Here is a 17,567-nt window from a genome sequence, read left to right on the forward strand (position 1 = left end):
GCCGTCCCGAAACCTCAGCCCCAGCCTCTGCGCGCCGGAAGGAAGCCGCTGCGGAGGAGGGGGCCACGGGGGTGTCCCGGGTGCGCCTCACCTGCCGCAGGGCACGTCCCCGGCTTTCATCTTCCGAGAGCCGGCCGCGGGGCGGGAGCCCATTCTCCCATCCTTCTGCCCACGCAGCAGTCGCCGCCGGCCCGCCGCCGGGTCTGGAGCGCAGGGCCCCTAGGACTCCTCGGCTCTCGCCCCGCGCGCCTCTCCCTTCCCAGTCCCTGCGCGGGTCCCGGGCCTGGAGACGAGAGCCTCACCCACCCCCCAACTCCCGGACGCACTCGCCGAGAGGGCGGCGTCTGAGGGAGAGAAGGAGGAAGGGAGGGGCGCCGCCCGCCTTCGGGGGCCTGGAGCGCGCGTGGCCCCGGAGCCGCCCGCGCCGCGGGGACTCGGCTGGCACCGCTCGGCGCGCGGGCGGCGGAGGATGCTGGCGGGCTTCCCCGGCCTCGGCCCGCGCTCCCGCCGGGAGGGCCCCGGGTGCGCCCCTAGCCGTGCCGCCGCCGCCTCGGCCACAGCGGTGGCGAGAGGTTAGGGGGCCGGCTGCAGCGCGCACGCCGGCCCTGATCCCGCGAGCCGCAACGCGGGCGCCCCCAATTTTCCAGTCCCCGTCGCCTCCTCCCTCCTCCTGCGGCCAGGCGCCTGTGGATACTGACGGTGGGGAGTCGCGCTGCAGCCGGGGTTCGGGGGCCATGGCGCTGGCTTGGCGGCGCGGCTCCGCGGGGAGCAGCCCCCGGGCGCGCTGAGCCTCCTGCCCCGCCCGCCGCACGCGTGATCCGGCCCGGCAGCCTCGCAGGGACCGGCGCGGACCACGCGGCTCCGGAGTTCCCGCACAGGTAAGCGCAGGGGAGGGCCGGCCTTCCGGGGGGCACACAGTGCCGGAGGTGGGGCGTCGCAGTCGCGGGGGGCTGGGTGGGAGAGGAAGTAAACAGAAGGAAGATTCAGGAATCCCCGGGATGGCCCCGGCTTCAGTCTGGCACGCTGTACCCAAGGCGTGGGCCTGGAGGAGGCTTAGGTGGGCAAGTCAGGGACCGAGAGACGCGACAGCACAGGGGAGAGACGGGGTGCGAGGGATGGAGAGGGGGCCAGGTCTCTGCAAGCCAAAGACAGGAAACAGTGCTGGGCGGAAAGTACGGAGTGTGGTCAGTGGTGGCGGGAGCGTGGAGGTGGCTGGAGGAGACCTGGCTCTTCGGTGGGTCCCGGAGCGGGCTGGGTGGGTCGCAGAGAAAGCCCAGGCGGGGGGAGAGCTGCTTCTACTGGGAGGTGTCCTTTGCTCCAGAATGATCAGCGCAGCCTGTGCCCTGGAGACCCGTCCTGCGTCCGTGCGGAGGTGACCGGCGCCCCGCCTTCCCCAGGTCTCAGAGCCGTGCGAGGTGGTGGCCCATCCAGAGAGAGCCCTGACGCCAGCCAGGATGCCGAGGAACCAGGGCTTCTCCGAGCCCGAGTACTCGGCCGAGTACTCCGCCAGCCTGCCCTCTGACCCTGACCGCCGGATGGGCCGGACCCATGAAATCTCCGTGCGGAGCTCGGGGTCCTGCCTCTGCCTGCCCAGCTTCATGCGGCTGACCTTCGTGCCCGAGTCCTTGGAGAACCTGTACCAGACCTACTTCAAGAGGCAGCGCCACGAGACCCTGCTGGTGCTGGTGGTGTTCGCCGCGCTCTTCGACTGCTACGTGGTGGTCATGTGCGCCGTGGTCTTCTCCGGGGACAAGCTGGCTCCCCTCGTGGTGGCCGGGGTCGGGCTGGTGTTGGACATCCTCCTCTTCGTGCTGTGCAGAAAGGGGCTGCTCCCCAGCCGGGTCACCCGGAAGGTGGTGCCCTACCTGCTGTGGCTGCTGATCACAGCCCAGATCTTCTCCTACCTGGGCCTCAACTTCCCCGGCGCCCACGCAGCCAGCGACACGGTGGGCTGGCAGGCCTTCTTCGTCTTCTCCTTCTTCATCACGCTGCCCCTCAGCCTCAGCCCCATTGTCGCCATCTCGGTGGTTTCCTGTGGTGCGCACACGCTCATTTTGGGGGTCACCGTGGCCCAGCAGCAGCAGGACAGGCTGAAGGGGATGCAGTTGCTGAGAGAGGTGAGTTCAGCCTTCACCCGGGATGTCACCCTGCGCTTCCCCTACCACTGGCTTGCAGCCTGGGTGGTCCCTACTTGAAAGGTGGGGGGCGGCATTGTTCACTTGGCCCTTTTGTCAGATGTGCCCTGGGCGGCACCCCCCCCAGGTCTCAGCCGCCTGTGCAGGAAGGACCTCCTCTCTCTCAACCCTTGGCTTTGCACCAGAGTTGGGCCCGAGGGACTGAAGGCTGTCAGGACATTGGGCCCCAGGGCCACTCGTCCACCTGTGCCCAGCTCAAGTGGGTGGCAGGAAGGCCAGCCTAGGCCTGGTCTCGAGGCAGCATGGTCCTGGCCGTTCTCTCATTGACCTTTGCAAGGAGGGCCTCGTGGGGAAAGAGGCCCCTGGGCTTCTGGGCTCTAGCCTGGCGTTGGCAGCTTTGGCAAGAGACCGACTCGTGTGGACTTGGTGTCCCTCTGCCAAATGGACAGTGTCTGCCAGCGCCGTGTGGCTGTTGTCGAGGTCCAGGGAAATGCGGGTGAAAGTGTGGTTCCCTGGGAAATGGAGGGAAGGTGTGATGGTCACCATGTCTGCTGCTGGGAGCCCAGGGTCCCTCGAGCAGTTAGATGATCGGAGGGGTGGCGGTCTCCCCACGGCAGGCGTGGGGTGGGGACACAGACGGGGGACAGTGGTGCCAGCCATGGTGGTGGAGCCTCCTGCTGGAAGGGTGGACATGTGGCCCCAGCTTAACTGCTGTGTCCACGGGGTTCCAAGGCCCGGCTAAGTGCTGAGGGGCTGCAGAGCCCGGCCTTCTGAGTTTATTATTGGTCACACACCTGGGCCTCCTCAGGACTTAGCGTCGCTGAATTGTACAGCTGTGTGCCCCGCCTGCTGCCTCATGGGTGGGAAGTGACCTGCCCAAGGCCACGTAGCTGGTTATGGCGGTCATCTGGCTGGAGTGTCCACTTCTCAGTTCCATTTCTCAATTCCGTTCCACTGCTCTCCCTACGACGTCATACTGCTGCCTCCGTCTCGGCCAGAGCCATTAGCATTGTCTCCTGGGGTTGAGGGCTGAGTCTCTGAGTCTCTAGGTGCCCAGCGGTGCCGTTGGTGGTTGATGCAAGAACCCTGTGGGGCCGTCCCATTGCTGCCGCCTTGGTTGGAGGAAAATACAGGTTTTTCTCTGTGTTAACTTTTTTTTTTTTAATATATATTTTATTGATTTTTTACAGAGAGGAAGGGAGAGGGATAGAGAGTTAGAAACATCGATGAGAGAGAAACATCGATCAGCTGCCTCCTGCACACCTCCTACTGGGGATGTGCCCGCAACCAAGGTACATGCCCTTGACCGGAATCGAACCTGGGATCTTACAGTCCGCAGGCCGACGCTCTACCCACTGAGCCAAACCGGTTAGGGCTGTGTTAACTTTTTCCTAGTTCTTGGACCGATATCCTTCCTGTCTCCCATCATGGCTCATGGACGCTTTGTGCCTCTCGATTCTGCAGGTGCATATGGGCTCGTGTAGGCACGTCAACAGGTCCTCGGTTTTCCTCCGTGATTGTTCATGTAAGGTGACAGCCTGCCACGACTGTCCTGACTGCTGGGCTGGGGAACTTCAGCGTGTGCCTCTGCCCGTGGAGGCCCTGGGGAAGCTTCTGGGGAAGAAGGGCGAGATCAGGCCTGGCCTCTGAGTGATCGGACTGAACCACGGCCTTGTACTGAAGTCACTTCTGCCCTGTCGTCTCTGCCAGGGCCCCAGTGCATGAGTTTCCCGGATGCTTTGCTGTCCATTAGGGAGCAAAACAGAAATTCTCCCCATTGGAGCCCAGACTCTGAACCCATGATTGCTGCGTGTCCTTTGGGGGTTGCTAAGAAACAAAACCCAAACAGATGAGGAAACAGAAAAAGATAGAAAAATAAGTAAATCCAGAATAACCACATTAGCATCCCAGGAGAGCATGGCCTTGACATGGAGGCAGCGCTCTGGCTGTGGCTCTGCGAAGGGAAGGGGACTCGCAAGGTCCCTTTGGGAGCCTGCGATACAGAACGCAGGAGGCCCCAACTTTCAGTGGGCCGCGCTCCAGACGTTTCTGAGTCACTTGTTTGGGACGAATGTGACTTTTCAAAAGGTGCCTGGGTTCCCAGGCCCACCCACCGCAGTCTTCCTAGGGCAGCGGGAACTGAGCCCCGTGTGGTGGCCCTGCCTGCGGCTCTCCCAGCTGTGGAATGAAGCCTCACTCACCTGCCCCCTGGGGCACAGGAAACCCCCTGGGGTGGGGGCACCATCATGGGTAGAAGGGGGTGGGGCTGGAGGATGGGGACTTAAGAAGGGGGTGGCCAGAAACCCCGCCCCCATCAGGGTAACACCAGGAACTTTCTCCAGATGCCAGCATCTCCTTGCCTTTCTCCTGCCTACAGACTCCCCTTCTCTTTCTCTCCTTCCATCACCTGTTGGCTCCAGCCAGGGAGTTCCTCCTGGGTCAGTGGGGATGACCCAGGCCCACAGTTAGAAGCAGACACTGGATTTCCGGGGTCTCTGTGTCCTTTTGCTGCCAGGGTCCCCGGCAGCACTGAAGAAGCACTTTCAGGGCCCAGGTGATCTTCCTCTGCACCCTTCAGCCCCCCACCCCATACGTGGCTCTGTGCACCCTTCAGCCCCCCACCCCATACTTGGCTCTGTGCGGGGAATCCCAGGAGACCCAGAAGCTCAGGGCAGCCTGACACGCAGAGAGGCAAGGCAGACAGCGGCCCTGGGCTCTTCTCGGGGGGGCGGGCAGGTGGGTTCCACAGAAGGAGCCTAGGAAGAGCAGGGTATGTGGGGTGTGGTATGGGGGGTGGGACAGGGGTGAGGCTGGGGCTTCATGTATTACTGAACGAGTGAATGTTACTGAGCCGCAGGGGCCTGGGATGAAGGGTTCAGACCATGACAGTCAGAGGCTGTGGTGGAGGAGAGCATGGCCTGGGGCTGGGGTGCTGGAGGCTCGGAGGACAGGAGGGGTGAGCTGCAGCGGGCAGGGTTTTCCCACATCCCTCCCCTTGCCTGGGTCCTGCACCACCAACTTGCCCTTAACTGCTACAAACTGCACCTTGGGTGAGGTGAGGAAGCAGCTGGGGTGGGGGTGGGGGGTTTGAGGGCAGGACCAGGTAGCAGCTGATGGGAGAGGAAGAAGGGGAAGATGGGGAAGATGGGGGTAGGGAGAAATGCAGCCCAGATGGTGGGGAGCATTCCTGTGGCCAGTGGCCGCTCCGGAGACGCTCACGTGTGCCCATACACACCTGTTAGGTTCTCACAGGGCCGTCGGAGGAATGAGTCTGTGGCAAGTTAAGGGTAAGGACCCCCTGAAAAATACAGCTTTACGTCATAGCAGAAAGGCTATTGGGGCACCCAAACCATAGTGAGGCTGAGGGGTTTCCCAGGGAGAGTGCGCAGAATCAACGGGAAGAGGGTTTAGGGCCCAGCGTTAGGGAGCAGCCCCGTGGTGGTGGTGGTGGTGGTGGTGGTGGTGGTGCTGCTGCTGCTGCTGCTGCTGCTGCTGCTCCTGGCGTGGAGCATCCAGGCCTGTCCCTGCCTCTGCTTCCTGCCGGCTCTCCTGGTCCCAGGCGGCTTGTGATGGCGGATGGGCCATTGGGAGCACCGGGCAGCCCTGGTCTGCTGGTGTTTGCACCACTGGTTCTCGGGTTGTGGAAATGTAAGACCTGGGGAGTCGAGCGGGGCCGGGGGTCAGGTGGGGGGCTGGCTGCTCATTGGCCTACAGGTGAGCGAGGGCACAGGAGTTGCTCCCGGGCGGGGGAGGGGTGGGAAGAGTGTAGAGAGGCCCCTTGCAAACCATAGGGCGCTACCCAAATGCTGGGCATTTGCTTCTCTGTTGCCTTTTCATCCTGACACACCACCTCTGACCTTTGGTCTGTGAATGAATCAGGCCAAGCTCATTCACTGTCCTTTTTCTCACCTTTTTTTTGTGTAACCAACTGGCTCTTTTCTTTTCCTCGTTTTGAACGCATTACTTTAAAGACTGTTCTCAATTATGAAACGCTTCACGATGTTGCAGAAGCTTTGGGAACAAGAGGAAAAGTGCGTTCTAATCCTGCTGTAACCATGTTTTCGTGCGGCTTATTCCTTTCTAGTCTTTCCTACGGAAAATTTTACAAAGCCGTATGCATCACCCCTACTTTCCTTAGCGTTCGAGCACAGACTTTTTGTGTTTTAAATTAGTCTTCACAATCCCCATTTCTAATGGCTGCGTCTGATATTGGCTAACTGTGCTGTGATTAAGTGTTCCTTTTCTGTAGGACGTTTGGTTACTCTTAATTAATTCATCGTAGATTTTCCTTATTTACGTACGGCGCCAGCAGGCCCGCTGCTCTCCTTCCTTCCCCTCCTGGCCACGGAGTGTGTCTGATGCCGCTTCCTCCTCTGATCGTGTCTCAGCTGCTTCTTCCAGCAAAATTCCTCGTGGTCCCGGAGAGATTTGCTTTGATTAGTAATGAGACCTTTCCTTGGCTTTCCCCTTTCCTCTCTTCAAGAACATTTTCTTTGTTGTAAACAAAATGAAAATGACATGTTTCCGAGCAAATCCCACCCCACCCTTGACCCCCGTTTGAAACCCCAGGGTAAGAGGGCTGGATTTGAACTTGGCAGGATTTCCATGGTTGTGGTTTGTTGTTCACATGTCGTTTCAAGACGGGTCCTGTGAATGTAACTGGTGTCGGCTGAGTCGGATCTGGCAGCGTAAGGCCCGCCCCAGCTCCCTGGTGGGCTCCCTGGCTGCCCCTGGAAGGCTGAGTTTTTCACCCAAAGGGACCGGGCCCTGGGGAATGGATGTGTGGGGCGCGTGTCCTTTATTCCGGATCAAGGGGCCCGGAGGGCTATGAGCTGTGTCCCCTGCTCCTGGGTGGCCGCCTGTGTGCCTTTTCACCAGGGTTAGTGGCGCACCCCTCCCAACCCTCATCGCTGGGTTCGGGGTGGACAGGATCACGGTGCTCACAGTCCGCCTTGTGGGCAGGCAGTGCCACAGCTTCTCCATGGAACCTCCACACGGCTGGCTCTTCCTCTGTTCTTTGCTTTGCTTCTGTTTCGCTAGGGGCTGGGAGCCCACGCTCGATCAGAATAACCTACCTGGTTTGCGTTCTGTTAAAACCAGTGACAAATAACATTGACGTAGGTCTTGAAGGTATGTCTTATCTCTGTTACGTCATTTGGTCCTCATGCCTGTCCTGTGAGTGGAAGTTCCTGTCTCGGATGGATGTAGATGTAGAGGAAGGTCGTGCAGTAAAAATGCAGGCGGCTGGTCTCGAGTCCGCCTTCCAGACCCACATGCAGGGAAAGTCCTCTTGTCTGATGAGGTTGGGAAAGGCAGTAGGTCAGTTAATGCAAAAAGTTAAATTATTGTGGTCTCACAACGTGTGGGTCAAAACACACGGAACTATAATGCCCCAAAGAGTGAATTTTGCTGGACGTGAAAGGGACTAAGAACCAAACTCTAGATCAGTGGTTCTCAAACTTCCTAATGCCACGACCCTTTAATACAGTTCCTCATGTTGTGGTGACCCCCAACCATGAAATTATTTTCGTTGCTACTTCATAACTGTAATTTTGCTACTGTTATGAATCGTAATGTAAATATCTGTGTTTTCCGATGGTCTTTGGTCGCGACCCACAGGTTGAGAACCGCTGCTGTAGAGCCTAAGACCATCGGAAAACACAGATATTTACATTACGATTCATAACAGTAGCAAAATCACAGTTATGAAGTAGCAACGAAAATAATTTTATGCTTGGGGGTCACCACAACATGAGGAACTGTATTAAAGGGTCGCGGCTTTAGAAAGGTTGAGAACCACTGTGCTAGATGATGGTGAACGAATGACCTCGACACAGTGCAGTGAGAGTTGTGACATTCTGTGGGGCTGGGGTGGAGGTGGGGGCGGGCTGGGATGGGGCACAGAGGAACATTTTGGGGTGATGGAAGTGTTCCGTATGGTGATTGTGGATGTAGTCACACAGCTGTATACATTTGCCAATACTCATCTAAACATACACGTTAAATGGGTGCTTTGAATTGTATGTTCACTATAACTCAACACAGTAGACTTTTTAAAAAGGTCGATAAAGTCTGGGAATCACACAAAGAATCTCGCATACGCATATACATTTACATGCATTTCCAATAGCTTACTCTAACCCAAAGCCTTTACTGTAGTCGCTTGCTCATCTTTTCTGAAGGGAAGGCTCTGTCCCCGCGCCTGGGTGCCCCGTGCTCCGGTGGCCTTCTTTTGTAGTTAGGATGTGCTGCCTGTCATTTCCAGTGCCCTTCAGGTGGAGGGAGAATTAAAAGTTACTTGGAAATAATCCGGGTCTAGAATCCTGGGTTTTTATGACTCTTCTCTTTTCGCTAAATGTTTACTGTTGCCTTGCCCACTCCTAAGTCAACAGTAGTTTCTTCTAGCTACGCACATTTATCAGCAATCCCCAAAATATTAATTTTACTTAGAAATAACAACTCTCCGTTCGCACTCATAATTTACCTGTTAAGGTCCTGTTTAATTAAATTATGTAAGTATAATTCCAAGAAAAGCAATTGATGTAGCAGGGTCCTACAGAGGCCCCGCCAGCTGTGTGCGTATGGTCGGAGGGTGGGCAGAGGGAGCGAGGGCCAGAGGTCTTGACTGAGCTGGAATATCGGTTCCGAGGGCTTCAGTGCTGTCCTGTGCCCCTGCCCCTTCCATTCGAGCCCCATCCTGCTGCTTCTCGGCATCCGTTCCTCTCTGGTAATCACCATAGTTTTCCCCAACTCTTGAGAGGCTACATCGATAGACTGGTCCGAGAGTGAAGATCCTTGGAGGGTATTTCCCCTGGCTCAGAATACTTGACTTAATCTGCTGTGTGGCTCATTTTTCCCTTTGGAAAAAGGAGAGATGCTTCCTGACTCACTTCTTCATAAAATACTGTGTGTTCAACTTCTCCTTCTGGAACGTGTCACAAGGCACATTTTGATGCAATGATTACTCTCATCCCCGTCACAGACAACAGGGTCCAGTGTCTTTCTCCTGGGTCTGAGGGTGGGGCTCATCCACGATGACCGAGAGGACATCCGCAAGCCCTCCAGGGGCCCCTGGGACACACAAGACCTATGAGAGTACATGGAAGTAGCATCATTCTGCCTTGGTTAGGAAAGGCCTGGAGGAGGCAGTACTGAGCTGGGCATGAGGGGCAAATTGGATTTTGAACACTCGATTGGTAGGGAAGGGGCACAAGGTGATTGCTGGTGAGCAGTGATTTGGGGGATGAACGTATGAGGACCTTTGACTGGAGGACTGGGTGTGTGAGATAGTAAGAGAGAAGTCTGGAAGGTAATTTGGGATCTGAAACAGAGGACCGAGAAAGCTATTTGAGATAGCTTTGACTACATTTTGTAGGCGTTGGGGAGCAGTGGAGTCCCAGAAGAACAGAGAACACAGAAAACATATTTAAAGGAATAGTGATGGGGAAATTTCCAAATTTGATGAAAATTATAAACCCCACAGTTCAAGAAGCTCAATATAACTCAGATAAAAAGAATCACACCAAGACACATCATAATTAGATTGCTTACTACTAGTAATTAAGAGAAACTCATAAAAATCAGAAAAAAAGGACACATTACATAGAGAGGGACAAAGATAAGAATGATGGCAGATGTTTGGTCAGAAATTATCCAAGGAAGAACACAGTAGAACTGGAAAAATAAAAATAGTCAATCTAGAATTCTGTACCCAACAGAAATATACTTCAATAAATGAAGGTGAGATAGACTTTTTTGTAGACAAACTAAAGTTGAGAGAATTAATCATCAGCAGACCTGCGCTAAAAAAAGTATTAATGACTGTTTAGAGCAAAAATATAAACAATATACTGTAGTTTATAACATAGAAGCAAAATATATAATAATAGAACAAGGGAAGGGGGAGATATGAAAGTATACTATCATAATTTTTTATGCTATATGTAAAATAATAATATTTGAAGTAGTCTTGAAATGGGGAGCAGTGGAGTCCCAGAAAAACAGAGAACACAGTATACAAATTATGATAGTATACTTAAACAGTCTCTCTTCCTTCCTCTTGGAAATCAATTAAAAAAAAAAAAATATATATATATATATATATATATATATATATTTTTTTTTTTTTTAAAAAGATTCAAAATATAAGAAGCCAAAACTGATATAACTAAAAGGAAGAATAGAGAAGTTATGATTATGTTTAAAGATTACAATATTCCTTTCTCAGTTATTGGTAAAACTAATAGACAAATTAGTAAGTATATAGAGCATTTGAATAACCTGAACAACCACCTGGACCAAAGTGATATTTATAGAACCTTCCACCCAACAACTACAGAATGCACATTCTTTTCTTTTTTAATGTATTTTTATTGATTTCAGGCGGGGGGAGAGAAAGAGAGAAACATCAATGATGAGAGAGAATCATTGATTGGCTGCCTCCTGCACGTTCCCCACCAGTGGTCGAACCTGCAACCTGGGCACGTGCCCTGACTGGAATCGAACCATGACCTCCTCATTCATAAATTGATGCTCAACCACTGAGCCACATGGGCAGGGCCAGAATGCACATTCTTTTCAAGTGCATTGGAGTGTTTATGAAGGCACACAGTATGCTGGGCCATAACACAAGATTCCATACATTAAAAAATTATTGAAATCATGCAAAGTATGATGGATTGAAATAAAAATTAACAGGAATATGTTTTGAAAATCCACAAATATGTGGAAATTAAGTAAAACATCTGTACACAACCAGTGGATCAACACAGATATCATAAGATACATTAGAAAATGTGTTGAATTACATGAAAATTAAAACAACATATAAAAATTGGTGGGATATAAGCAAAGCAGTACTATGAGGGAAATTTATAGCATCAGAAGGTCTAAAATTAATGACCTATGATTCCACCATAAGTAAAGTAGAAAAATTAAATCCAGAGTAAGAAGTAGGAGTTAATCTACTAGGTGTACCAGTTAATACGGATTTTTTTCAATAGATGGAGTACACATATGTTGAAACATATGCGATTTGATATGTATGCTATTTTGTTGTATTGACAGCAAGCTTCAAAACTTCATATGTCAAATTTGCTGAAGGTGTTAACATCATAGATATTTTTACGCTTAAAAATGTCGAATTTCGTGCCAAAAAAAGAGCATTTGCGGGAAGTTTTAATTCATTATTTTGAAGAAAAAGTTATTGTCGTATACTTCGGGAAGCTTATGGTGAACATGCTCCATTTCAAGATACTTGTGAACGCTGGTTTAAACTCTTCAAAAGTGATGATTTTTTATGTGAAAGACAAAGAAGGTCCAGGTTAACCGAAAAAGTTTGAAGACCAACAATTACAAGCATTATTGAATGAAGATGCTTGTCAAACTCAAACACAACTTTGAGAAAGATTAAATGTTGCTCAGCAAACAATTTCCAATGGGAAAGATTTTAAAGGAAGGAAAATGGGTGCCACATCAACTGAACAAAAGACAAATGGAAAACCGAAAAGTCATCAGTAAAATGTTGCTTCAACAGCACGAAAGAAAGTCTTTTTTTAATCGAATTGTGACTGGTGATGAAAAGTGGATTTATTTTGAGAATCCCAAATGCACAAAATCATGGGTTGATCCAGGTCAACCATCAACATCGACTGCAAGGCCAAATCGCTTCGGAAAGAAGACAATGCTCTGTGTTTGGTGGGGTCAGGAAGGTGTGTATTATGAGCTTCTAAAACCAGGTGAAGCTGTTAATACTGATTGCTACCGACAACAAATAATCAATTTGAACCATGCTTTGATCATGAAACGACCAGAATGTGCCAGAAGACATGGAAATTTTGCTTCATGATGACGCACCATCACACACTTCAAAACCAGTTAAAGACATGTTAAAATATCTTGCCTGGGAAGTATTAACCCACCCACTGTATTCACCAGACCTTGCTCCTTCAGATCACCACTTGTTTCTATCAATGGCACATGCACTTTCTGAGCAGCACTTCAAAACATACGAAGAAGTGGAAAATTGGATCTCTGAATGGTTTGCCTCGAAACAAGAAAACTTCTACTGGGACGATATCCACCAATTACCTGAAAGATGGGGAAATGTGTAGCTAGCGATGGACATTCCTTTTTTTTCAATTTTATTGATTTTTTACAGAGAGGAAGGGAGAATGGTAGAGAGTTAGAAACATTGATGAGAGAGAAACATCAATCAGCTGCCTCCTGCACACCCCCTACTGGGGATGTGCTTGCAACCAAGGTACATGCCCTTGACTGGAATCGAACCTGGGACCTTTCAGTCCGCAGGCCGACGCTCTATCCACTGAGCCAAACCAGTTAGGGCGATGGACATTACTTTGAATAAAGCACTTTTGATGTTTCTCTTGAAATTATGTTTTCTTTGATTACAAAATCCACATTATTAACTGGTACACCTAGTCTTACCTAATAATAGACAAACATGTAAATTGACCGTACCGCCCCTCTGCCCCCAGCCAATCAGAGTGAGTATGCAAATTAGAAGGCCAAAGATGGCAGCCACCCAGCTGCTCCAGGCATGGAGTGGCCAGGCAGGACAGGACGCCTGCTATGAGAGGGAGAACGGGGGCGGGGGGCGCGAAGGGATCTACAGGAGCGGAGTGCCGCAGTGAAGACAAGACTGCAGACTCCGGAGTCTGCAGTGAAGATGAAGATGGCAGATGGCAGACTCTAGCCGGAGTCTGCAGCAAAGACGAAGACGGCAGACTCCGGCCAGAGTCTGCAGCAAAGCAGCGAAGACAAAGAAGGCAGACTCTGGCCGGAGCGAAGGCCAGGGTCCCGGGTGCTGGAGGAAAACCGGTGCTGGAAGCCAAGGGAAGGAAGGCCTATTGCACGAATCTCTTCGTGCACCAGGCCTCTAGTATATATATAAAAGCCTAAGCAACCAGCCCACTGGCCAGTAGCTATGACGCGCACTGACCACCAGGGGGCAGACGCTCAATGCAGGAGCTGCCGGGCTGCGGTCACTTGGCAGCGGCAGTTCTCGGGTGACGCACCCGGAAACAGAGAGGAGGGAGCCCGATTCCAGGGTGCGTCACCCAAGAACTGCCCTCTTGCAATCCAGGACTCCTCGGGGGATGTTGGAGAGCCGATTTCGGCCTGATTCCCGCAGGCCAGGCTGAGGGACCCCACTGGCGCACGAATCCATGCACCGGACCTCTAGTAAAAGATAAGAATGGAAAGTAGTGAACAAACAATAAAGAAAAATCAGTGAATCTACAGCTGATTTTTAAATTCAATAAAATTGATGTTATAGCTAGGTGATCAGAGAAATGAGAGAGGATACAAATTACAAATGCCAGAATGGAAATGGGAACATGACTACAGGTCCTACAGACATTAACAGAATAGTAAAATAATGTTACAAACTACTATATGCCAACAAATTTGACAACTTAGACAAACTGGGCAAATTACTTGAGGCTCAGGGGTGGTGGGGCTACTGCCTGGCAGGACTGAGTTTCTGTGAAGGGTCCCCAGGTCTGCTGTGGCCGGGGGGGGGGGGGGGGGGGGAGGGGGGTGGTGTCTAAGAGAGTGGAATAATAGGAAATCTCAAATTTCTTTGTAAAGAGATTCACTACAGGAAGATTATAAGGCAAAAAGGAGAAAACAGAAATTGTACTAAATCCCCCTCCCTCAGAGGGCAACTGCTGTTGACCCGTTAGTGTTTCTGCTCCTGCGCTATTTCCTTTCTAGGAAAATGAGGGCAGGGTTTAGCTAGGTTTTGAGGGAAGGGTGGGGGGTGGCAGGGGGTGGGTATTTCAGGTGGGGCTGCAGGAAGTGCTTGCCTGGTGCAGTCAAAGACTCAAGACCAGGGGTGGGCAAACTTTTTGACTCGAGGGCCACAATGGGTTCTTAAACTGGACCGGAGGGCCAGAACAAAAGCATGGATGGAATGTTTGTGTGAACTAATATAAATTCAAAGTAAAGGAGCGGAGGGGAGAGCAAGAGAACCGGATAGAACAGCCGGATCCGGCCCGCGGGCTGTAGTTTGCCCACGGCTGCTCAAGACCCATGGAGTTGGCATTTCCATTTTCTCTTTCTCCCGTCTCTCTCTCCCTCAGTCCTTCTTCCTCCATTTTCATTCCTTCGCTCAGTAGTCCCTGGGCGCCTCCTATGTGCCACGAGTGTGTGGAGTGCTGGGGACAAGTGGTGACTGGCACAGATCTTGTCCCTGCGGAGCATATAATATAATGGGCAGACACATCTGTTCCACTCAAAGCAAACACTTTTAAGCGTTTAAAAATAGTAATACAAACATGGACTCATGGCAGAGAAGGCAAAGCCCCACGCACTAGCCAGGTGAGAGGAAGCTTCGCCCAGGTACTCGGCGGAAGGGACCGAGCCCTCCGCCCGTGTGGGCTGCGCGTGTGCTGAGGTGCAGAGCGCTCACTGCTGGGACACACCGGGCCACCTGGCAAACGGAAGGGTTTCCGCCAGGGGCTGGTGGGAGATGCGGAGAAAGGTTCACAGGGGCCGGGGTGCCAGAATGAGGATTTTGAACTTCACCTTCTGGACAGCCGGCAGCTAGTGAGGTGTCCGAGCAGGAGGTGGAACTTGCAAAAAGATACTTTTGGAAGATTAATGTGGTACCAGAGGGTGGGGTGGTAGGACCGGAGAGGGAGGAGGAAGATGAGTCCAGCCCTGTGGGGGGTGACGGTTTGGGCCAGGAAGTGGCAGGAGGAGTGATGATGAGGAAGACCAGGAGGCATTTGTCCAGAAAGAGCAGGTGGAGTGAAGGACCCACTGGAGGTGCCGCAGGAGCACCAGGGAGACAGGGAGAAGGGGTGGCACTGGCTCAGGCGTCCCGTAACCGTTTACCAAGGATGTAGGGCTGGTGGGCGGGGACCGTGACAGGCTGGGCTTTCCCACCCACCCCTGGCTGCACCCTGGAGTCCCCTGGGAGCTTTTTTAACAATGTCAGTGCCTGGCCACTGGCATCACTGTTTTGGGGGGCTGCCCAGGCATAGCTTCCAGGTGAGTCTAAGGTGCAGCCAGGGTTAGAAACTCCTGAGTAAGGGTGAGGGGAGCACACCCAGGTGGCGCTGGTTCAGGCAGTTCTGGCTGAAAAACTGAAATTCAGGAGTGGAGTTTGCCAGGACTTTGGCATTGGGAGAGCTCTCTGTGTCCGTGACTAAGATAGTACCCTGTGAGGACGGTCTCCGGCTGGGCACGGTCCTCCCAGGTCTGTCTCTCTGATGGTGACCATGTGTTCGCTTTGCCAAGGGCCGGGGGCGGGGGGACAGTAAGAGAAGGGTTGGGACAGTGACAAGGAAACTTGGAAAATGACTTAAAAATCAGGGAACTGGATTAAATGCAGGACACACGAAACAGCGGTAATGGGTGGAGAACAGTGGATGTGGCTTTGAGTGGACGGAAGAGAGGCTGGCCAGACCAGGAAAGAACAACAAGGAGGTGTGACCCGAAGATGAGGAGATTATGAGAAAGGGAAAGAGAAGAAACGGACAGAAAGACCACAGGCCGTAGGCTCAGCGATGACCTACAGCAGCGTTCAGAGTTTGGGTTAAAGAGCCAAGCAGGTTGGAGGATCTTGGCTTTGTCTTAATATTTATGGCAGCCCCTAGGAATGCAGATCCCCGGGTCTCCAAGGCAGGTGGGGCCCAGAAATCTCCATTCCTCACCTGTTCCCCTCGGACCTCCCGAGCACCTGGCTCAGAAACGCTGAACAGGGAAACAGCAGCTAAGGACTCGGGGCTGAAAAGAAAGCCGGGTGTCCCCAGGCTAGTCTGAGCAGCGGCAGAGAGGAGGGCTGCTGAGTCATTCCTGGGAAGCAACAGGGGAGGGAAGAAAGGGGACCGAGTCCCCAAGGAGAGAGGAAGAGTCCTCCTGGGTCGAGGAGAGGGCGGTGGCTGGCGCCTGCAGCCGAGAGTCTGCACAAAGTTTTACTCTCAAGACCTGAGTCGTTTGGAAGGAGGGCAGGGCGTCTGGGGCCTCGGTTTGCTCTGTTCAGTGGCTACATGTGTGAGGGCTTTGGAGTTTTTGTGTGATCAGTGATCTTCCTTCACCTTTTCATCTGCCAAGTGTGTGTGATGGTAATATTTCAGGAATTCTGAAGATCTCCTGTCTCCCGGTGCAAATGCCCCCCTTCCTCGGGGCTGGTCCATTGGTTGTCAAGTTCATTTCAAAGACAATTCCTGGAAGGCAGGCTCTGTGCACTCACGGCGAGAAGACCTGAGCAGGCAGCAAGGAGCCCTGCTGTCCTTTTGGCCACTCCCATGAGCACAGCATTGATTATTTCTTGCCTTTCCTTCATTTGACATTGGCCGTTGGTTTGAAATTGGTTTAAGTTTCCTTGACCGTCCAGAATCCTTACATTAAGGTGGATGTGTGAACACCCACAGTTGTGTGTGTCCAGCCCAAGCTTTGCTCCCTGTTAGGGGCCTTGGCCAACAGGCCCTTGCCCCTCAGAATCATGCGGGGCTCCCTCTGTTTCTGGAAGCTTCTTTATCCCCAGGAGATTGGAGCTCCTTGAGGTCTTCTTTCACACTCCGGACTCTGCATGGAGCCCACCTCTCTCTGAAGACTCAGGAGGGTCGAGTCTTACAAACACGATTAAACATTGTTAAATAGAGTCCTTGAAGTAGAACTGGAATTATCTGGCCCGGAGAAAAAGACCAAGGTGACTCACTAGGGGGGTCACATCAAAAGGAGAAGACCACAGTGCCGTGGCCCAGTGTTCTCTGTTTCCGAAGCCACAGGAGATGGGGTGGGAGGGCCTCGGAGGAGTTTTGTGGTTATTAATCACCTGGGCCAGTGGTCGGCAAACTGCGGCTCACCAGCCACATGCGGCTCTTTGGCCCCTTGAGTGTGGCTCTTCCACAAAATACCACGGCCTGGGCGAGTCTATTTTGAAGAAGTGGCGTTAGAAGAAGTTTAAGTTTTTTTTTTTTTTTGTTTTGTTTTTATATTTTATTGATTTTTTACAGAGAAGAAGGGAGAGGGATAGAGAGTTAGAAACATCGATGAGAGAGAAACATTGATCAGCTGCCTCCTGCACACCTCCCACTGGGGATGTGCCCGCAACCAAGGTACGTGCCCTTGACCGGAATCGAACCTGGGACCTTTCAGTCTGCAGGCCGACGCTCTATCCACCGAGCCAAACCGGTTTCGGCAGAAGTTTAAGTTTAAAAAATTTGGCTCTCAGAAGAAATTTCAATCGTTTTACTGTTGATATTTGACTCTGTTGACTAATGAGTTTGCCGACCACTGATCTGGGCTAACAGACCCTTTGAAGAATCTGGTGAAAGCAATGGACTTGCTTCCTTGAACAGCCTTCAGGGTTACGGAGGGATGCGGAAGCATGTCTCAGAGAGGTTAAGTCACCTGCTTCGGGCCACCCTGCCTGCTGGTGGTGTGTGAGCGCTGTGTGAC

The 17,567-nt window shown here is 52.4% G+C and overlaps 1 protein-coding gene across 4 annotated transcripts in view; it reads left to right on the top strand.

Annotated features, from left to right (window-relative positions):
* Positions 1-737: 737 nt before the first annotated feature.
* ADCY3 (adenylate cyclase 3) overlaps positions 738-17,567 on the top strand; it is a 54,476-nt gene continuing 37,646 nt past the window's right edge. For 2 of the 4 annotated variants that reach the window (XM_080683624.1, XM_080683625.1), the window contains exon 1: positions 1,325-2,117. In XM_080683624.1, coding sequence (XP_080539750.1) covers positions 1,455-2,117 — 663 coding nt within the window. In that variant the 5' untranslated portion in view covers positions 1,325-1,454. Of the gene's footprint in view, positions 879-1,321; positions 2,118-17,567 lie in introns of those variants that run through there. The other 2 variants (XM_080683626.1, XM_080683623.1) reach the window with 2 other exon arrangements.

This window comes from Plecotus auritus (assembly GCF_963455305.1).
Source record: "Plecotus auritus genome assembly, chromosome: 8".
NCBI classification, from domain to species: Eukaryota; Metazoa; Chordata; class Mammalia; order Chiroptera; family Vespertilionidae; genus Plecotus; species Plecotus auritus.